General features: G+C 37.6%; 1 protein-coding gene across 2 annotated transcripts in view; it reads right to left on the bottom strand.

The window, feature by feature from the left end:
• Positions 1–23,674, bottom strand: part of ABCC4 (ATP binding cassette subfamily C member 4 (PEL blood group)) — a 167,568-nt gene that overhangs the window by 82,543 nt on the left and 61,351 nt on the right. For both annotated transcript variants that reach the window (XR_013925943.1, XM_080374996.1), the window contains exons 14-19: positions 21,386–21,482; positions 20,083–20,298; positions 18,133–18,273; positions 16,727–16,764; positions 16,264–16,364; positions 13,129–13,275 (exon numbers count right to left, since the gene is read on the bottom strand). Coding sequence is in view for 1 of the 2 variants with exons in the window: in XM_080374996.1 (XP_080231122.1) it covers positions 13,129–13,275; positions 16,264–16,364; positions 16,727–16,764; positions 18,133–18,273; positions 20,083–20,298; positions 21,386–21,482 (740 nt within the window). In the remaining variant the exon portion in view is untranslated. The remainder of the gene's footprint in view (positions 1–13,128; positions 13,276–16,263; positions 16,365–16,726; positions 16,765–18,132; positions 18,274–20,082; positions 20,299–21,385; positions 21,483–23,674) is intronic.

Consider the following 23,674-nt stretch of genomic DNA (forward strand, 5'->3'; position numbering starts at 1 on the left):
AACAACTTAGCATTGTAGATATTTAATTATAATATTTAGAGAACAAATGTGGGCTCTGATGGTTTTCAAAACATAGCTTAACTTTAGAATGCATATGAAAAGCATCCAATAAACTTTTCATCACAGCTGAATGGTATTTACAATGCCTCTTAACTTTCTGAATGTCTATTTTGTCCTTGACTGACTCCGGAGACCAAGTCCTTAAATAGCAATTCACATTCCAAACACAAATATTCAATTCCTAAAGTTCTTAGTCGTCAACTATACAGCGATCATACTTTCAGGAAGAGGTCACAAACAAGTTTAAGTGTTTGGATCACTCTAAAACCTTTTAGGACCTTTTGGACAATTGGGGTTTTGTTTGGTTGATTGGTTTGTTTTTTCCAAAGAATAGAGACTGAAATGTCTCTTGACACAAAGGTTTTGTACCCTTTCATAATCCAGCATTTTTCTGGAAAGCTGTCATACCACAGTTGGTACAGAAAATGCTGGTGCTATGAAACAACATTTCAGTATGGCACATGATCCACGTACTGAGGTCTATTCCACCTTCCGGAAGGTTTCTTACTTCAGCAGGGTACCACCCTCATAACCTGCAGAACTCTGTCCACAACAGACCATTTGGTACGATTAGGACCTAAATTAAGTCAAGACATCACAAATTACCTGAACTAGAAACCCAAATAAATATTGAAAACAAAACCTGAGGTATGTTGTAAAACAATATAACTAAAGTGTTACTGTTTCCATGGGTCACATTCTTTCCTTCTCAATGCATTCAGATACCCAAAGGACCCATTTTGTTCAGAAAAGAGCTCCTGGAAGAACTGAAAGGTTCTGACATCAGAGAATTTAAACTAGCTGTGAATCCCATTGAGGAAGTATGAGTCATCTCTGAGGTTTAAATTAGATTATCAACCAAGTGAAGCAGCACAGTAAATCTACAATAAAAGATGAATGCCTACAGGAAAATAATTTTTGCCCCTAGTGGCAGATGCTTGAACTTTAAAGGATCTGAGACTAAGCTCTTTGTGTAAGCCTTCCTGACAGAAAACAATTGAAGTAATTTCTTTAGTTGGTCCAGCTTCACTCCATATGCCACATGGAAACAATATCTAAACCCTGTAAAAGAAAGTATATTGTCACTTCTAAACCAATTGAGGATCAAACAATTCACAGAAACCAAGACTTATTTTGCTGACAATTAAGCTCTATCACCAAGACTTGAGATTCAATGAAATTTGACAATTGTGAAGAAAGAGGCTTTTGTCTGAGTAAGTCTGAAGCATTTGGAAGAATCAACAGAAAATCAGAAGACTGATTAGATCGAAGTATCACAGCCTTTGAGGAGAGTCTAGAATTCGCAAAATAACTGCCTTCCTTGCTCTGTTTCCTCTCTGAACTGCTGTGGTATTGCAGCAGAAAGGCATATAGCAAGAGGCAAATCTGTCTAAGGAGCAAGCATTATACCCATCACACTTGCTCTTACACCAACAGCGTACTTTGCCTATCCTGCTGGTCAAGCTCCATTATGAACAACCACCATCCCTTTAAAGACAAGTACAAATCACTGCTGCACACCAAACCTAAGGGGTGTGAAGGGCCTTTTAAGCCTTCTTCTTCCATGCTGAAAGCTGTCACATTTACTTTGTAGTAATTCAGATACAACCCAAAGAAGTTCACAAATTCCATTCTATTCTAGTGCTGGAGGTCACTAGCTAGAATAATATTCTTGCATCTCCTCATGGATTCAAAGAATGAGTAAGTTCTTCTGTTTTTCCAAGAACCGTAACACTAACTTGTTCTCCTTTTGCCTGTTTAATTGAAGAATATGTAAAATTTCTATTCAACCTCCATGCTTACTTTACAATTAATAAAAAGCAGTCAATAAGCATTTGAATGTCTTGCATCTCATAAGAAGTACAAATGACAGAAGGAAGGCACACAGTGCTGCTCACAGCACTACATTTTAAGCTGAAAACATCTCAGATCATTTCAGAAACTTGCAAATTCGCGTTTTACAAAATGTTCATGTCTCTTAAAAGTACATGATTATATTGCTTTATTGCATGGCTAAGACGGTAAAACAATTAATGGATTCCTGATTTTCCACAGGAATGTTTCTAACTTTTAAGCAAACACAGTTCTGGAAAGTGTCAGATTGGACATTTCTACTCTTGAACACTCAGCAGGTGAACAACACCATCTATATAAGCCCTCATAATCTTTGAGAAACAAGTTATTTCTAAACAAGCACTTCTAAACACTGTTCCTTAAGCCTTTGGTAGTAGCTGAGCAACACTGGTTATTAAATTGAGGTGCAGCAGTTTATTTTTTCTTATCTCAATTCAAAAAATAATATCTTGGGATTGTTTTTCCCATTTTTTCTCTTGGGGATTTTTGGGGGTTTAAATCTAAGCAGCATTTAGTGAATGGCTTTGAATTCAATATTAAACCATACTCATAGCTTAATTATGAAAAAAGATCATTGTCACTACATATTTGGAATATTAAAACTTGTCAGCTTTAGAGAAACCTCAAGGCAATTTTTTCTCTCAAATTTGGTTTTATTTTGAAAGCACGGCTTAGATAAGATTTCTTAATATTAGAACAAGTCTAGCAGAACTAGTTTTCTGTTGAAAATATTGGGGGGAAAATGTTCCTTCTATATTGTTAGTTCAATAGAAAAAAAGATCACACTTCTAAAGCTAAAACCATCTATATTTCACAATTCTGGTGCTTTCAGATTTGCAGAGATTTCTGCAGCTACCTTTGTCCTAAATGAGCATCAAATTAATTTTTTTTCTCTGACACTAAGGGAACATTAGCTGACTACAGGTAACTACTACCAACTCTTCCTTAAACCATTTTACCATTTTTTAGTCAGGAAATACCAGAAATATTCTGGAAAGTTAACAGTAATTGTTTACTTTTGGCTGGTTGTTGAGACTGAGGGGAGGGAGAATTATTCTTCTAATAGGAGACTGGACAATGAAAGAAGGGAGAATGGAAAGAAGCACTATGCTAACATAAGGCAAAGAATATGGGGTTTATATATATTTACATATATATATGTGTATTTTCAATATAGATATTTTATATGCATGTGTGTATATATATAAATGAAAATTATGGTTCATTCCTTTCTCTTAAATTCAGTGGTAAATTCAGAACACCAAAAATTTTAAGATACCCATCCTTAAGCACAAAGACAGGTAGCTACCCTGAATCCTCACACTGTAGTAAGTAGGAAAGACAGCTCTTCTCCAGCGAGATTTAGAGCAAAAGCCTAACATTGGTGCCCTGAAAGAGCCTGCCTCTCCATCACATACCTGGTAAACCTAGACTAGTATTAACCTTTGTGAATACTCTTCTTTGCCTGGTCATTCATCATTATACATATTCTTCAAACTGGAAACCAAAACGACTAGAAAATAGAAATACTCATGGATTTTAAGAAGTTCTAATATTTTATACGAGAAAATTTTCTATTTTAGTCACAGAACTCTTAATGTCTATTACTGAAAGGATAATCTTACAATAACAAAGATGCCATTTGTACTTTAGACTTAACAATAACTTAACCAAGTAAACGCCACACAGCAAATCTGGTCTGAACAGGCATAGGAACCCCAGCACTTTAGTTTGCTTTCAGTTTCTCCTTCTGTAAACTGAATGAAAGTTAGGCTCCTATGTCATTAGGCAATGCACAGATTTACTCATGTTTACAGGTCCTAAAAAACCAAAATGTTCTTCATTAAGTTGCCCAGCATTAAGGATATATTCCCTTATTTCATTGAGAGGGGAGAGAAAGCAAACAAAAGTGACAGACAGCAACAGTACTTCTGAAAGTGTTCATTATTCCATGTAATGAGAAAATAGCTTCACATAAAACATTGAACATTCTAAACCCAATCTTTGTAAGTGAAGACAGATACTACCTTCTCTCTAAAGACCAGCCTGACAGATTATAAACATAAAATAAATAAGTGCACTGGAGGAAGAGATCAATGAGATAGTGTAAAGTTTATTTACAGCTTTAAATGTTCATAATAAAAAGGAGAGAGGGGGGAAAAAAACAAACACTGAGCAAATGCCCCTGGCATCTCATCACCTGCTGTCCTCTGGGCATGTCCTAGAAAGCATGGGCCAGGATCAGTATTCCTGTATGAGAAATTACTTATAACATCTTAAAAACAGATGTGGGAACTTTGTCTCAAAATTTAGACTGAACTGTATCCGTTTTGGGTTGTGAACATTCAAACTGATGAACATGAAATTATGCTCAGAAATGAATACATGCAGGGACAAAGGAACATGTACTCCCGATAAAGGAAAGCTTACCACAAAGCAGAGGGTTTTTTCTTGCCTACACACGAATTAGCAATATTCTGCATTGCATCATTTGCATATTAAACAGACAATAACTTCATTGAGAACACAGGTTTGCCACACACAGAGAAAAATCTCATCACATCTGATAAAAAGAAAACTGAGGAAGAGAAGACTTAGGCCATCTAGCCTCCAACCATTATACTTTATAATTACCAGCAATAATGTCCACGTTCCAGATTACCTTTTCAGTTTTCCACACACCTTCAGATTATTCTGCACTCTGTGCCCCAGCATTGACACAGGCTAGTGAAGATTTACACTTGAAAGAGGGCAGGATATATGCAGAAGACAGCGTAAAGGCGTTGGCAGAGATGGAAGAGCAGCATTCCCAGACATGGAACACAAGAGGATAAATTCAGGTACACAGTGGGTGAGAACTGACAAGGACCATACCAGTGGACAGAAAAACTATGAACTTACAAGGAGTTTAACTCTAAACCTCCTTTCGAATGTCATAAACGTTGCACAAGTAGTGCATGATAACAGCTCAAGTTTGAGGAGTATTAGTGACCTCTATATTCTTTTTTTAACTGGCAAATGAGAAAGGATGAGGGGATGCTACAACTAGAAGACAAGCAGGTCAGTAGTCACTGCTGAGTCTTCTACAGCAGTGAAAAGTCCAACATGAAAGCAAAAGCATCTCGTCAGTATACAACACACTACTACCCTGAACCACAGTTGAGAATAAAGACTTTGACACCTTTCTCCCATACACCAGTCAGCTTGCTTCACATGCTGGCTCTGTGAATACAGTTTCCTACCCAACATTAGGCGAGTAACAGCCTAAAGCAGCCTCAGCTTCTCCAGACATTTCAGAAATCTCCTCACTTTACGGCCTCTCATTAGGTACCACCACAACTAAATATTGTGCTCAAGCCAAAATCAAAAGCTATGGCAATAAAATATGCAAATAAGAATCACCTAGGAAAATATTCTACAAGAGCCCAAATTTAAATGAACATTAAAACAAACCTCCATGAACCTGCAGTTTCCAGTTTCAAGCTACCTACCTCAAGGCTGGTATTACCACAAGTAGTAATTAATGTCCACTACATACTACTATTTTAATTACAGAACTATTGTCCAGCAACTAATGAAGCAACAACAACAAAGTGTTCTTTATATGCTGGATGCTATTTTAAAACAGTTTCTAAAGCTCTCTTAAGACTGGTAGCTGTTAACATATACAGCTTGTCATAATGTTGTCTCCTCCAAATACAGCATTATCGTGCAAAAAATAACATCAGAAAACAAAACCTGAAGGAAGTCCACGACATGTATTCACCTGAATGCATTACAAAAAGCCTCTGACAAAGTACCTACTGATTCTGAGGGAAAAAAAGAATACCCGGGGAAGACAGAGTAGAAGCAAGCAAGTAATGTTCTCCTGTACCATTCAGAAACAGCTTAGTAATTAACTCTATCAAGTCTGTGTTTTGTTTGTTTTTATTTTTAAACTGAACAGCACACTAAAATCGAGCTTGATTCAATACCTTCACTTCTCTAACTGTTGATTTCTATCCTTTCTTTTTTATTCTGGATTGCCAGAAAAGGCAGATTCACATACAACTTCCATTTTTTTCTACAGTAAAATTAATTTTGGATCAAGAACTGCCTTTTGTTTCCAAACACTCTCCAAGATCACCACAGGCACAAACTAATCTTCACTTGTTGCATAATTTGCAAGATGCTGGCAATCTGGTCGGGGGGGGAGGGGGGGGGATGAGGAAAAAAAAAAAAAAGACCCCCCCCAAAAGACTAATTAATTCACAAGATGCTGCAGTGCAATTACCTAGCATCACCTGGGAGAAAGATTCCTGTGCAGTTTAAAGCAGAACAGTGCTAATGGAATGAATTTGCACTGTGATAATATTTGTTTTATTTTAATTTACAGCCATTCAGGATAAAACCCAAAACAATAATAACAACAAAAACCAACAAAAAACCCAAACCCCACCATAACAGGCTGTTTTTTCTGGTTTTCTGCAAACACCACAGTGGTCTAACTGTGTCTGTGTGTCCATAGGGAACAACAATAAAAGATTATGGCATAGGAAAAGAGCCCAGAAGAACCAAGAGCCTGATGTACAGGACTTTCACCTGGCATGGGGGACCCACATGGTTCAAGGCCCACACTAAATCGCAGAGGAAGAAGATCAAGGCTGCCTTCCTCATGTTCCACATATGTGCTCCCACCACCTGGCTATTCATTATCCTTGACCTGCTCTTCCTTAAAATATTTTTTATTAAATGCTTCTAGCTTGTGCCAAGGTGGAATGAAAGTGTTTTTTATTTTAAGTTTTTCTTCATTTCTCAAAAATGCTCATTTCCCATCCAGAATAGGCATCCATGAACAGCAAGAGAAGAGGTCCTATCCATGTGGCACCTCCAATCCCCGCTATCCACAGCAGCTACAGCAGCATCCAACAATTTTTAAGCAGATTAAAAATAGCAAAAAAGTATATATTTAAAACAGTCATTATCAAAACCAAAAAAGCGCCTCCATCCTTCAGATAATCTCCAAAAGCTTATTTGCAGCTGCATCACCTCAGCTAGGCCTTCTTTTTAAGCCCCTTGCAGTTTTTCCATCAGTATTACTGCAGTCTTTCCCTCTGTTTTCAAGTGTCTCCAACCAACATTTCCTTCCTCTTTGCCACAAATCTCATCAAAACAGTCTGTTATCTATGCAAGACTAAAACATAACTCCATTTTTACTTCCCCACTACACTTGCGGGAAAGATATGTCTCAGAACAGCTTCTGCGTGGTCTTCTAAAGCCAACACTTTTAATTAGGTTTCTCTGTCTTGGTCGACTCCCTCCATGCCTCCTTTTTGCTCGGCTGAGGTGGGGCGAGAGCAGCCCTCTCTGTAGTTGCTTTAGCAAATGAAAAACCTAGACTTTGCAGTATCTGGGCAGGTCAGCATACGGTCAGAAATGAGTTTCGCAGCAGGCCGTTTTCCCCACCAGGGGATCTTAATGTGAAGAAGATAGAAAATCTCTGTGAAGGGACATGAAATCTTGTGCCAGGAAAGCAGGAGACTGCGCTTGGAAGTGGTTGTCGGTACAAGCTGCACGCTATTTCCCTATGAAATAATGTCCTGTCCCCTCCTACAAACAGCTTTTCCGTAAACCTTTTAATTTTATCTCCCATATAAAGCATAAACAGGGTGAGCACTGACTCAGTGAACTGAAAATGTAATGGGCTTTCTCATCAGTTTACGGCCAAGTTTCATTCAATTGTTATTGCAGAGAAAAATAGGATAGAGTTGAATTGAGCTATGCTAATAGATAATAAATGTAAACATAACTCCAGAGTACTATTTACTAACTTTAAAGACTACTCCTATAGCAATCAACTTTATAAGGTTCCTGACATAATCATCGTGATGATAAAACACATGGAAGCGTAAGACTACTTAAACTCTTAACAAAAGCCATGATAATACTAACAGTAAATGAGCAACTCCCACAAAATATCATTTAATAATCACGCCCTGATAAGGTTTAAAGTACATATCAGCATTGTTATAGGAAAAAAAAACATTAAAGTGTTTTGGTTGTAGTTTTTTTTTTTTTTTAACACATGTAGCAAGCAACCTAACAGGTTTTAATTACCACACCTACTTCAGTGACAAGCTGTTCCACTCAAACACCCAAACATAATATTTACAATGTTGTGCGGTTGTTAAGGATCTTGATGATTGATGGAACCTATTGTGTTGCCATCTTAATAACAATAAATGCAAGTGATTACCAACACGGAAGAGAGAACCTGTGTTTTTATTTTACAACAAAAGCCTGTCCTATAGGGACTTCTTTTCAACATAAACTAACAAACCTGCACACACGTGAACATGCTTTAGAGCTTGGCACACCGAGTCAAAAACAAAGCCTCTGCTGCTTTAAGGACAAGGTGGTTTTTTTATTAGCTTGGGAGAACATGAAAGCTGTCAAAAGAGCTGGTATAGTTTTTCACAATCCTACAGAATTCATCTTGACCACAAGGAAATATCTGAAAACTGCATCAGCAAGATAGCACAGATCTTGTTCCCGAAAAAAAGAAAGCAATTGAGTCATTGAGTCAAATAGGAACACAAAACATTTTCTGGCATTGCTACTGAATATTTATATCAGTGCTGAATGAAACTACAAACAAAATATTTTAACATGAAGCTCTGCCTTGTTAACTGCATGATATGCCAAAACACCACCTACTGTAAATCGCAGGGTTTAAGACCAGTATTTCTTGTTTAAACATGCTACTTGTTCAGCAGAATCACTTGTGTGAACAAGCACACATTAATGTACACTAACTAGAGCAGTTTCACTATTCAACTGATAATTTAACAACGTCATCAGCACTGTAATTTTCAGACTGCTGAAATATCGTATTTGTTGCAAATATTATACAGTTTAAACACTTTAACAACATTGCCCATTTGACGCTTCTGTCTGATAAAATGCAGACAGGCACTTGTGCATTGATGAACATGCTTTTAATCCTATAAAGAAACTTTCTCTGTCAAATTCTAGGCGTTTCAATACTTGATTTATGAACACCATAATTAAAATCCTCATGCCTTAAAGAAAAACAAACTCTTCATTATAACAACAGCTTTCTTTCACATTTTTATCTTTTAATATTTGGAGTTTGCTTTTATGTGGTGCTTTTAGGTATCAGTTCAGCGTGTCATTTCTGGTTGCCAGAACAGGAAAATATTTCTCTTTATAACCTGGTCAAATCTCAAAGTCCAGTTAAGAACCCAAAGGGATCAATGTTCATTTAATGCTTCCACAAAACATTTGTGGGGAAAAAAAATCTGCTAATTTAACAGGTAGACGACAACCATCACACAATTCAGAGCTTTCTGTTTCTAGGAAGGCCCCAAATGCTGTCACGTCTGTCAAAAGATTTCTCCTCCTTCTACAGACTGTCAGAACCAAGAGTTTGGAGAGATACAATTTAAAAAAAATAAAAATAAAATTATAAAATAAAATAAAATAAAAAGAGCTAGATTTTCATACGCATTTCTGTAGAGGTTCTGGTTCAATTTGAATTTTAGACCAATTGAGGGGGAAGTGATTCCTATTTTATCTGAACAAATTAATGCATATCATTCATTTATTCATTCTTACAGCACCCATCAGCACAGCAGCAGCAGGTTTCAGTTTCCTAAACTCAATGCAATTCAAAATTACACATGATCTCCACTAAAACTACCATTACTGAAAGTGATGCAGTTAAACATTAGCATCCCTTCTCTAAAGAAATCTCTGTCCCCAAATCCCAGAAAAGAACAATTCATTTACAAGGTAGGCAGGTAATCTTGAATCAAATCCTGAAGCTTGTCAAAACTAGCATTTCCTAAACTATCAATAAGAAACTAATTTCAAAAGAGGGAACTCCCAATTCAAGTCATTGCTGCTAAAGTCCTGGTCCCTTTTACCTAGCTTTCTATCAAATCTGTTTTGAAATGTTACAAACATCTTGAAAAAGAAATTAAAATAAATAATGGCTCAAGAAGGTCTCTTTGACAGGACCAAAGCATCAGACTCTGTAGGGTTATCAGAATTTATACCACTAATTACAAAGCCCACAAAGTCCCTGAACTCAGCATTACACGAAGCTGAAAAGCTCAATGGGTAAAAGATTAAGAGAAAATATTATACTTGCAGATAATCAGGACAACTGAACAGAACCACATTACTATTGCTCAGTGGAGAGGCTGAAAATTCAATCCTCAAATATCATCTCTAAAAACATAATAGATAAATTTTGTTATCCTTCTAACAAGCTGTTGTAATGCTAGACTGGGATAAAACAGATCATGCTGCCCTCTTGTGCTAGACGTGCACAGAAATCAGCCCCTTTATTCCTGCAAGTGACACACGAAGAGAAATACATGACATTCACTATGAAGTAGAAAACATACACATTTTCCTCCTTACAGATACCTTGACATATATGCAATTCCCTTACTGGGATATGGATAGAAAAGTAAAGGAAATTTCAAGAGAGTCAAATTCTACAGTCCGAAATATAAACAAGTTCTGTCCAGAAACGCAGGCAAGTCAGCCTAAAATACAAACACTTAATCTCCAACTTCCCATCAAAGTTTCACTATAGCTGTTTAAGTGATGCTGTATAGATACCTGCTGATAAATTTGAATTTCAGTCATAAATATCTGATCCTTCTTTCTGAATGATGGATGACACAATAAGCTTTAGTCAATTAGGATTATCAGCTCAATAGGGTTAGATTAAGTGCTTAAGAAAGAAAGAGACAGTCATTTATTAATAAGATTCTTCCAATGCAAAACATACTTAAAGCAGCAGCGTTTTAACTATTTTTAGATCTATGCCAAATTACAGAAAGGTGAAATCTGTGTACACACAAATATTTTTGGGTGGCAAGGGAGAAAGGAAAGGGCTCCTCATATTCCTCTTCTGTATCTGATATGTAACCCAGGCTCCAAAATTACAAATTCTTAAATCATCTGGGTAAGATGCTCATTACTATTCCCTCTACAACGCTCCCCACACTATATATTGCTAATGCAATCTGTAAAGAGAGGTCTTGGGCTCAAACCTAAACTGATTCACAAAGCATACTTTTTTTTTTAGAAATAAGTAATCTCATTTATTCACCATGATTGATTTGAGCTACACTGTTGGGAGCTGACAGACATGTCATGATTCACCACGTATTTCCATTTCCTAATGTCAACTCCCTGATGCTGCTCATTAGTCTGTTTCCCCAAAAAGAACTATCAAGAGCTTGGGATATTATTTAAGTTTCCTTCCTTGACTTTGGAACGTGGTTCACCATATGTTCAAAATACTGGCTCTAGCAGCAAAGTAGTAGCTTTGCTGATTACTTTTGGATAAATAAAACTGCAAACATCAGTCCAGCAACAGGCTCTGCTACGGTCTTAGAGACCTCACACAAATCCTGAGAACACACTGGAAATTTAAATGACAGCTCTGACACTGCAGTATCAGTTTTGCTAATATGGTATATGATAACTAATGATTTGACTTGGCTGTTAAAATCACAAGCCCAGAAAAAGGAGCCTTTAATAATTAAATTTTCTTTTGAGTACATCTTTCATAGTAAGGCGTATTAAAACAAATCTCATCCCAATGCAAAAAATAGCACCTTCAAATACACACAGCATAAACCCCATGTAAATCAGACAACGAAACACAGACGTTAAAAAGAGAATTTCAGAACTGCTAGATGCTGCAGTTTTGAACAAGAGCATCGTCTCACATGCCATATTTTCCCTTTTCTTTTTTCCTTTTTCAAAAGATCTATAGATTAGAACAACAGTACCTCTGCATGCTACCATGACCAAAAGAAAGATGTAGGGAAAGAAATACATGCACACTGAAGTTAAACTTCTATTATATCTGCTGATAAATAGAAACACACTTCTGTAAGTCACAACTGTGTGAATACCAGTGAGAGGCAGGTTTTATGAATGTTACTTTTAGAAAGCACTGCTAATTTGAGCTTCACAGTACGTTACAAAGCAAACTGTTATTACTCTACTTTGTCCCCGATGCTTACTCTGTAGTTCTTGGTTTGTTATGATGAGCCAGGTTTATGGGCGTTCTTACATGATGTTTATGTATTCCCTCAAAAATACAGTTATTGCATATGCTGTGAGCTCATCTGTGCGCACACACAGACAAGAGAGACACACAGAAGGAAAATCTCTGCCTATCTGACAACAAACACCATCAGTACTACAATTTCTTCTGACGTTATGTGCTCTCACTGGCTCTCCACTAAGCTTATGGCTTCACTTCTCATCCTTTACAGTGGCCTTGAATTTACGTTACCACAGATCCACAGTACAAGTAGACCATGTAACACAGCCTTAAATTTCTGTGGATGAAGATTTATTAAGGGGAAACTGTACATGTTTCATTCATCATATTGTGGACGTGAACCTTTTTTCCACATGAATATTTTTTGCCTGAAAATACATTTCTCTGAAACAATAAGACCAACCCTATATACCTTTACAATCATTAAATGGCTTCTGGAACTATGAGAACAAGCCTATGTTCCTTTTCTTCAGGGGACTGAATACTCAGGTTTCTGTTTCTCATGTAAAACTGGCTAGTAAATCAGTACCACCCCACTTCCCCACTCTCTTCACTCTGCTGCAGCTTCTCTCTCATTTCTTTTGAGGAACATAAGGATCTCGATTACAGTTTTCAATTGGAAGCTTTACAGTTTTGGAATTCTGGAAGGACAGTAAGCTACACAGTTCGTCAAAACTGTGAATTACCACACACGCTTAAAATTATTTTTTTTAAAAAGGCAAATAACTGTTGGGGTTAAGCCTTCAAAGAAAAGGACAAGAAAGGCATCCCCACAAAATACATGCATATTCATTCAGCATATGAAAGACACCCCTGTGTAACTGAATCAGAACAGCAATGCAACTAGCAGGTCAATGTACAACACCAAAGACACAGGTAATTCGTTTTTCTGTAGAATGCATTTGAAGAGCATAAGATCAACCATCACTAAGGAGTAAACATTCTGACTTTTAAATTTAAAAAGACCACACTGTTAAAGATTTTAAGTAAAAGCAGCAAAAAAACCAACAAATGTGCAAAAATACTCAAAACCATCATTGCCCAGAAATAGTACAGTTAACATAATCAGTGAATTTAAAATTAAAAGTTAAAGGTTTTTTTTCAATTAAACTTACCTATAGGATTTCTGTCAAAAAACAAGACGGGAGCTTTCAAAATTGACTGAAACATTTTGTTGTGCAAAGTTTGACCAGAATTCACAAGAACTTGAAAAACCAGAAGACTTCTTATTATGCCAAACAGTATTGTAGCCACTGTTAAACCTGAAATTAAAAAAACATGGACAGAGCATGCATACAGACAGCAATCTTTCAGTAAAGAAAGAAAAAGAATTTAACAACAAAACTGAACTAAAACCAATTTTTATTGATTTCTATATATAGCAAGAATGCAAACCTAAGCCTAGGGACTCAGGCTGAGCACAGAACATAGATATATTTATGTCACTAGCTTCAGTTACTATCACAGCTCTGATTTAAACAATTTCTTTTTTTTTTTGTTTGAAAGAATTGCTACTTTATAGAAATGTAGGAAATGTCTGTTAGTCTGTATTAAAAACTTATGCTTAAGAGCTCCGCTAAGAAATTAATTTCACAGTGGTGTGTATAATTGTGGCTTACAGAGGTCACTGTGAAGAGTCAACATTTGCCAGCAGGTATTAACCAAGTAATATATACATGGCTATTTAGAGACAACCTTGAGTTATTCTCAATCAGCCCAAACCACTCATGCCATTCTTCCCCTTGTAAACCACATCACATCATTTAAATTATGTGTATTTCTCCAACACAGTATAAGATGCATCCTTTATGTCATGTGAAATAGAGCCCTTCTGGGGAATTGGTCTGCAGACTGTTTGTCTTTCTTCAGGGTACATCTCCTCACTTACAAGACAGGGGTGCTACAGGGCAAAAGGTGGAAAGAAGGAATGATGAGATTGCTGCTGCTCTGTTTGCCATGTATAATCTCCAACGTGGCTGCCCAGTTTCCCAGGCAATGAAGGTGTTAACCTTACATTTGGCAGTGCTTCCAGGCTCCAGGTGATCTGCTCCAGAAACTAAGCATAGCCACCACAAGCCCAGATGCTCAGGCCTTGAGGACATCCTGAAGTTAGACCCTAACTATCAACATAAAGCATTGCCTATTCTAAGCACTGGTTAAAACTGGATGCAATTCAGGTACAGCTGGGAAAGAGTGAGGTTTTAAATTACATGATGTGGCTAAGTCAATCAGTTATTCCATCCTGCTTACTGCTGTGCCCTCCCAGGATGCAAGAAAAGGTGTCACTATCTCATTTGTCTGCTTGCAGTTTATTGCCCATGTTCTGTGCAGTGCTGTTTTTCAGAAAAAAGCACGTGGCTGGGGTGACAGCTTGTTTACCTTGTCCTGACTACTGTATTCCAGGCCAGGTGAAAGAAAACAACTTTTCCAAGAGTAACTGCACATAACCAAACAGGAAAGCTGTCACACAAAAAGGGAGCAGAAGAGATACCAAGCAGAAGTCTGTGGCAGAGCCCATGCCTAACAGCAGTCTGCACGGAGCAATGGGAGGAGAGGGAGCATGTCCCAGGAACCCCACATTTCTGTACAACTTCACTCAGCCTTGGAAGCCACTGGAAGCTGTTGGCATGACCCTCACCAAATGAATCATCTGAAAAGACCTAACGGCTGGCGAGAAGAGGGAGGACCAAGACTTACTTTTCAAGTTCTTCTTTTGGTCTGTCTCATGCCAAAGGTTTTTGCTTTCCCCGTTTACAAGCTCACCACCTCAGTATATGAGAGGCAAGGACTCTTTGCACACTCACTTTACCGAAAAGGTGTGGAAATGGTACCTCAGTTCTGGCCAGCAGGGTTTCCCACTAACAGTAATTTTACTCTTCTAAATCTTTGTCTCATGGAAGCAACAAGGACTAGGAAGAAGCTACCTTGGTCATTTTTTTCTTTTTCCAAACACTGAGACTCAGAAATAAAAATGTTAAATTATTTTATAGAATTTCAGAGCTATAGGAAAAGGTAAGTTAGATTATTACATACTTCATATGAAATGTACTATCTTTCTATAACTTTTTCAACTTTATTTAAAATCTTGTGTAGCTAAGTCACTGCTGTCTGTTCAACTATTCCAAATATCTCACTAACCCATCTGAACATTTCAATATAAAGGTAACCCTTTGTTCTGTCATCTAGAACAAAATTTGCCTTAACGGATAAAATTTTCCATCACATGGTTTAGTTTATATGGTCAGAGAAAGCCAAGTTTTCCATACTTAATCATACTGTGCAGTCCACTGGAACAGCTCACAAAATAAAACATTACACAGAGAAAATAAGAGCCAAATTTATCTGGCTCCTAAACCGTTGCTTCCCAGGCCAAGCACAATGTTTTCTGTCAAGCACTTACATCAGCTGAATTCCTGAAAAACTACCCCAAACAAAAAATCCTCTGCCTATCCTCTCACCCATGAGAGACGTTTCTGAATACATTCAATGCATATTCTTCTGGTAATCCACCTGTTTTTTCAGACCTATTATTTACATCTCCATCAAGAAATTACCATAGCATACAAAACTGTACATCACTATAAGTGCTAAATAGCCAAGTGTGAGAGCGTATTTCTACACAATTGTACTATGCCAATTTTTACATTTCAAAGCACTATTTAAAGATATTTGGGTGTCTGAACACAAGGATCGATGCCCTTCACTAGATAGTCAGAAGCATATGGCTACCTATTGAAATATACTAAAATGTTCTTTAACATCCTGCTTTGCATACCCATCTAGGATGCTTTTTAAACACCAGTTCTTTTGCTATGGCACTTCAAAAGGAATGTAGCCATGCCAAGTTTTAGAACACCGCAGAATGAATATCCATTTTTAATCCCTCTTGCCCATCCATATAATGACAAGATTTAGCTCAATGACCTATTAGTATAGACAATAACCACAACCTTACGGTGACTGACTTTTTGAATACTCAATTCCTAGTTTACTTTCCAAAATCCAGGCAAAGCAAATTAAGAGTCAGCATTCAACCTGTTTCTTCTGTTAGATTTTTTAATTTCATTTATTCCAATTAATTTAGTCAGGAAGCAAGACTGAGGCTCCTAATCTGGTAAGACATTACTCAGTTACTGCTAGAAATCACATTTCCCTGCATTGCTGTTCCTTTGTACATCTCAAGACTCTTTATTATGACAGATCATATAATAAACAGTTCTTCAGACACACACACATACATATGTGATTACCTGCGTAAATTCCCAAGTAAAAGTTAAGGTCTAGATGTTCAGTCTTATTTGCCCCACTATTTCCATTTGTTGTGACATTCAGCTTTTCTTGATTATTTGCCCTGTGGAAATGCATACAAAAGATAATAATCAACAAATCACATTTTGCAAATATTCATGAGCATGTTTAACTATTTCTAGATTCAACTCTGTTGAAACCTTTAGTTCACAAGATCCCACATACTGATGTTGTCATGCATCACACCATGAGGAGTAGCAATCACAGGCTACACTTCAGCATAAAGTTTGAATTTTTCCCCAGACACAAAACACATGGAGATCATAAAAAAATCAAGCTTATTCTGAAGTTTCCTAGAACAGGTTTCACCTGCCCCTAATATCTGTGCAACACTGGTTTCTGTTAGATAAACAGCAACTGATTGAAAAGGCAGAAATGACCAACCAGTTACTATCATCAACTTACCAGTAAGAAAGCCACCAGTCCTGGAGCACATATGCCACCTTGAGTAAAAGAGGCAAATACAGAATCATCTTACAAAATGAAAAAAACATTAGAAAATTAAACTTCCTTGCTATTCTTTCAAGTTCTCTGGGAAAACATCACATACTCAGGAAAGTATGCTATCCAGTCTTTCAAGACCAGCAGTAATTTGCAAAGCACATTAGAAGGTGCATTAGAATCCTCTACAAAGAAAGAAGTTACCTTAAATTACCTTACATGATAGCAAACTAAAGGAAAGCAATACACTTAAGCAAACAAAATACAGTAGCTCTTCTTAATATATGTTAATTGCACATTAAAGAACTATTTTTTCAGTTCCTAGAAAATTTGCTACTAGAGATATTCCAAAATGCTTTTTGATTAACAAACTTTCTCATGTTACCAGTCCAGAAATTTGTGTTTACAGGAGATAATTACCAGAAACAGGGCTGAAGGAGGATGAGAGAAGAGAAGAAGGGAAAAACTCCTACTACCATCTTCCTTCTGTGCCGAGAGGTGACTACAAGCTTGTTACAGGGTTATTTATCTCAAAATGCACCTCTGCTCACAGGAATTTAAGGTTCTGGGCGGTCTACTGCAGAGATTTGATCTTGCTCAGCTATCTTTCCAATAGACTCAATTCAAGGACAAGCAAAAGGAAGTAACACGTCTAAATATATAGACTATTTTTTACAGCCAAGACCAATCACTCCATGAAATGAATTTAAGTTTTCTCAGCAGGAAACAGAAAAAAGCAATAAGCTAGCTTCACACAGCTTCCTCAGCTCATCACTTCTTTCAGTAAGTTTCAAAACCATTTCCCTTGTTTAAAAATTCTTTTACGTACCTGCTGCAGTCTGCATTGCACACAATATTTGCCTATCCTCTTCCTCACCTTCTTAACCTGCCAAACAGTGACCCTCCTTGTAGTCCTTCTCATAACCTGCCCTTATGAGCAAACAAGCTTTTCTTTTAACACTTCTGTCGGACTCCGTCCTTCCATACCCAGTAAGGCTCTTTACTCTCCTCAACTGGAAATACACTGACTGTTCGTATCTGTTAAACACTGCCTTATACATCTTATGACTTTGTTCTCCGTCTCTAAAAATTAAGACTGGCTTACAATTTCTGTGCCATGCTACCAGTGAAATAATTATTTTGACGTATTAAAACTGTTGAAGGATCAGTGCAAGACCTCACAATGCTGTACCAAAACTCCATGATGATATATAAAATTTGATTGAGTATACTACAAAATTATTAAAGAACGGAATTCTCCCAAACATTTTAGATGAAACATCACACTAACAAGCATATGCTTTGTTAAGGAAAAAAAAAAAAAAGGCAAACCCAAAATGCAATACTATTTGTGGCTTCCAAGAACTTACCTGTGCCAAAATATTGAATAGTAAAAGCATAAAAATCACAAAGTAGTTTGCTCCTGCAGTGAAATATTTTCTGTAAACTCTGAAGCTTATTTTTCCCTCAGAACGACTCTCCTCTGGCACTGTAGCTAGTGCATTTTCAGCCTGAAAAAAAACAAAACCCAGAAATAAAAAAAAAAAATCAACCTTGCAGTTACAGACTCAAACGAAGCCACTTCAAAGTCATGGTTCAGTAATACCAAAAAATCTATTCTGCAACATGACACTGTGAGGATTTTACTTTGCATTGCATCACAGAATGTAACATGACTTCATTTACAGACAGAAATATTTACTCTAACTGACCTCTACACCAGGTTTTTCTTTTCATATATATTACTTTCAGCCATAACAACTCTGGAAACTGAAGCCTTGACTTAGGAAAGGTTCTGTTTTCAGAATGCAAGTGTATATAACCTTTCCTTTTCAGAAAGTATTTAAAGTAAATACTCTTCTGCAAGCCTGCACCAAAATCAATCCACATATGGCCAAAGTAACAAATTACCCATAAAGTTTTAATCACCTCCTTGTAAGTACCAACAAAGCATCTGTTAATAGGGAAAACAAGTAAAATGATAAATAAGAAATCATATTAGGCAAACAATGGATGAAGGACACTGAAAGACAGAAAAGGAAAAAATGAGACAGGCATAAAGACGAAAAAGAACTATTCAAAATTCTGAATTTTTTTTTTTTCAGTAAATGTGATAGAAAAACTAGTGCCAGTTCAGCAGACACATAACACTTGATTTTATTGTCAGCAGACATAGGTGTACAGGAGCAGTAGAATCAACAGACCTGACTTAGATGTGAAAGGAGAAATCCCACCTACTCGCTCATAAAAGAGAACCTATCTTGGGGTTTTTGTTTTTCCAGCTGACCTCCCCCCCAGTCCAACAGCTCTAGCGCTGTTAAGAAGTTTGACATGCCTTTGTGGATTTAATAGTGGAGTCACCACTGGGATATTGATAATATCAGATAAGTTTGCTGCTTTTGGGCATAAACCCATTCCTCCAAAAAGGTACCAAAAAGTCTTTAGCACTTTTTTTTAAAAAAATCTCACTGCTTTTCATTATAGAAAAGAAAAATAAATAATATCTATTGATTGCATGAAGCTGACAATCATCAGGGACACAGAGGGATTCATGGATGCAGTGCTAGCACAAGCCTAGCAGGGTTACACGGCTCCTGCACTGTTTTATGTGAATGCAAACACACCAGTAGAAGGCCACCTACGGTACAGCAACCTTATGGCTGCTTTTGCACCCTGCAGACCAAAAGATAACAAAGCACTCGGAAGTCAAGCTGGTACCATACAAAGCGTTCTGTTTTCACCAACAGAAGGGCTGCGCAGAGCAATACAGTGGTGTCCCAAGATAACCCCCTCAAGGCCAGCTCAAGATCATGTGGGTATGTTAATGCCAGCCATGTAAATGTAGACTTTGTATAAAGCCACCACTTCTGCATGCACTTCCCAGAGCTCAGGATTCCAGGGAAAGCATTAATTTGAGTTCAGCACTGCACAAACACACAGAAACCACCCAATACAGTGGTATTTGCCCTTCAAAGCAAGGCTGTCAGAGAACAGGATGAAAGAAGCACAGTGCGGTATCTTTGGACACCTATACAAATGCTTCCTGCATGGCACAGAGCTGATGCTGAACCTGAACACACACACTCTGCTGGATTTGAAGAGAACAGCAGAGAGCTGTGGGATGCCTGCCCTCTACAGCCCAGGTGGCATGACTGCCAGCCAAGCACAGCGCTGGGCAGACCCACCATGGGCGAGATCTCACCTATTAATGCAATCCAACAATCCTTGAAATTAAAATGCAGCAGGGAAATCCCTTAACAAAGTTTAAGCTAAGAACCAGCCAGACAAGAACTGAGACACATCTATCTTTGAGCACTCACAGGTGGTTGTTCCACTGCTCCATCTTTCTGTGAGTGGACAGAAGAATCCTGGGACCAAACAGATGACTCCGAGAAGGTTCGGCTCCGGGCAGACTTCAGGTTGGGGGTTCCTGGAACCGACAGCTGTTCTACTTCCTCATCTTTTTTCAGAAGGGAAGCAAAGTCGATGCCAGATCTCAGGAACTCTGAATACGTACCTTTCCCCACCATTTTACCCTACAATTAATATAAGCTTTGATTATCTTCATTATACACTTTCTGTAAAGGACAATTTTTCCTATCTATACTTGCTGCCTCTGGGGTACTGCAGCTGCTGAGCACACATCCCACTGCAGTGACTGAGCTGAAGCCTCTGTCAGTTCCTCATTTAGAAGAGCAGAAACAAGTTCTTCACCCTCTAACCAGTCCCTTCCCAGCTAACCAGGCCAAGGAGCACATGGGATGACAAAAGTTCCAGTTACAGCCAGATGAGAGTTACCTCCTTGGAGAAGCTGTGGGAGACAGCCATGCAGCTTTAAGACAAGCTGTTGAACTACATACATAACCATCACTCTTTTATGTTACTCCAGACTAGGGGTAAACAGCAGCTTAATTTTCTGGTCCTCACAGAACAACACAGACTATTTCCACATTTCTTACAGCTCTACCACAAACTCATTTCTAGAAAGCTACTAACTGTTAAAGAGACCTTAATGGGAGGAAAAAGACTGCTAGCGTCCTTTTTTGCAGCTTTGTGGCGCATCAAAAGTAATTTCATATACTTCACTACCCAACCTTACAAAAACAAATAAAAAAATCAGCTGAAGTTCTTGCATTTCCCCTCTACCCATGAATAACTGGTACAACAAAGTTTGTAAGGAACCAGTTTTGCTGAAGCTTGCTCATTCTCAAAGGTATCTGTGACCATTTCTCATACTTGATTTAAAAAGGGGACTGGCTGCAAAATCAACATAGTTCTTAATTCACACAAAAGTGTAAGAAACAAGAATAAAAGCAAAGCATTAACATAGTCTCAAAACAATTCTCTCACAGTATATTATACACATGTAAGATAAAAACAGGTATGTAAGATGAAGTATACGCATGATAAATTCAGAAAAAAATTTCAGGGAAGGTATTATAAGAAAAAAAACACCTTATTTCATTAATAATTATAAATCTCAAAAAACATATATAAACATTAGTAGACAGAAAATGTATTTACAAAGTAAAAATAAAAATCTTTGGGTTTTTTCCATTCTTAGATTAAAAAGGATAATTAGAAAGTATGAGATATAAAAGCATAGACAATGAAATCACTTACATCTTTTAAAATTAGAATCTGATTTGCAGCACGGAGATATTGCAACTGGTGAGTGACCAAAACAGAGATCTTCTGATGCAAGGCCTGACAAATACATCTGCAAAGAGATGGAAAAATGAATTAAAAAGTGAAGTGTCCTAAATAGTTTTGACTTTCTGGAAAACACCTTCTATTCATTTATACAGTGTTTAAAGTAAGAAAAAGATGCTCGTGTTTGTTAGATTTATAAAAATTACACTTAACAAACATGTTCCTCATTTAACTTCAAGTTTTCAAGGTAGGGTAAAATAATTTATTTCTGGTCTGGGGTGAAAGAGGAGAAAATATCTTAAGGGTATTTCAGTAAAGTTGTCTTAAACATCCCCCCAACAAATGCACATGTCGTAAGCTGAATTGCAGAGGGTATTTAACAAAACTTAAACAAATGGACAGAGAAAGCAGGGCAACATACTGTAGACAATTATGGAAAAATACAGCCAACAAAAGTAACTTATTTGAGATAAGCTTTCAGAGCAACTGTAACAGTGAGCCATTGAGAGTTCTCCAGAAGTAAACAGATTTGAGCTACATCCAGGTAGATATTGAGATAAAGGAGCAAGAGCCTTCAGCCGCCTTTGACCTTTTCCCATGGAGTCAGGGCTTACCTTCCTTCTACCAATACCTGCTTACCCTAAAGGCTTCCTCAAAAGTTTGGGATTTGAAGACAGAAATGAAAAAGGAGGGACTGGGCACATCAGAACCAGTGGGCAAGTACAGTTCAATCCCATACATTTTTAGCAGAAAAGATACCTGGTATCTTTTCAGCAAAGCCTTGAAAAACCAACAGAGCCAAAAAACACCCCTAAAAACAGCAGTGGAGCAACAGTTTACAAGTGCAGAGGTCTGCAAGCATGCTCTTTATGTACAACAGGTAGAGCACAGACACAGCTGAGATCCAACACTACCAACACTCTCATTGCCTTCATTCCCACAGTAACACAACAGGGAGACAACACTTTGAGAGGATGCCCCTTTCTCAATTACTTGCTATCTTAAGAAAACAAGCAAAACCGGTATTGTCTAGAACTGAAGTGTTCTGTGAGGGTATATACATTAGCATTTTCCATTTGGATCAGGAGTGCCTTTCTGAAGATCATCTCCCAGTTGTCTCAATCTGTTGTTGCTCATACTATTGAGTGGTATTGGGGGCCCATGAACTGGACCTCTAGAGAAAACCAAGTGAGAACACACACTTTGGTAGCACCCCTCACCAGTATTCTGCTGATGAGGAATGAAGCCTGAAGAGCCAGGATACAGACTGCTCAAAGCAGAACATTCTGAACTACATGGGGACCTTGGCATGGCGTGTTTTTCTCCACAGATTCACTCCTGTTGGTTCACATGCTAACACCCATTCGCCAACATGACACAGGAGAGTGGCACTCACTACAAAAGAAAAACAAACACCACCACGACCACCACCCCAATACTCTCCCCATTCTCTAAAAAAACACAAGCCGAACCACAGCAATCCATTAGTACAAATTCAATGCAGAAATGCAAATAAACAGTAAGGGGAATAAGGAAAAAAAATAACATGGTCTTAACAGCAATGATATCATATTGCTTACTGTGTTTCATAATTTCAGGTTGTATATCAAATTAACCGCCTACACAGATTTTAACGCCTGTTTTATCACTCCTATAAAGATTGTAGTAAGTACAGTACTATAAAATGGTTAATACTAGTACTAGTCAGCATAATTACATACAGAAAGTATATTACAGCGTTCCAAATAAACTGTGCAGTAAAATTGAGTTAAAAGAAACACGCTTCCCGAGAAAGTTACATGCTTGCTATGCAGCATTCAAGGAACAACTATAAAACCATATCATTCTTAGGTGGCCAAGATAACAATTAATTAAGGTACTTCCAGCCGCATAACTATTTGGCCAGTTGCAAGTATTAATACATCAGGTTCTTTGTAGGAGTATTATTCTGGTGTGGTTATTGTCCACTCCAAGAAGTCACTAAACAAGCTACATGGCAACTACAGCACCAGCTGAAGACATACAACAAAACATAATCTTCAACAAAACCTATCCAGAGAACTGGACAAAGATCTCAGCGGTTACAGGACATTTACTTGCCCAAAGTAAAGCCGCCAAAAGAGAATATATCAGGTATTCACTGTGAAGAGATCTATGTTTCCCTTACATAGTTTCACAGCCTATACACCACTTTGATCACTGAATTTTCTGTGTGCCAGATGTATGTCTAACAATTTACAGGCACAAACTAGCCACTAG

Source organism: Falco punctatus, assembly GCF_963210335.1.
Source record: "Falco punctatus genome assembly, chromosome: 2".
NCBI lineage: Eukaryota > Metazoa > Chordata > Aves > Falconiformes > Falconidae > Falco > Falco punctatus.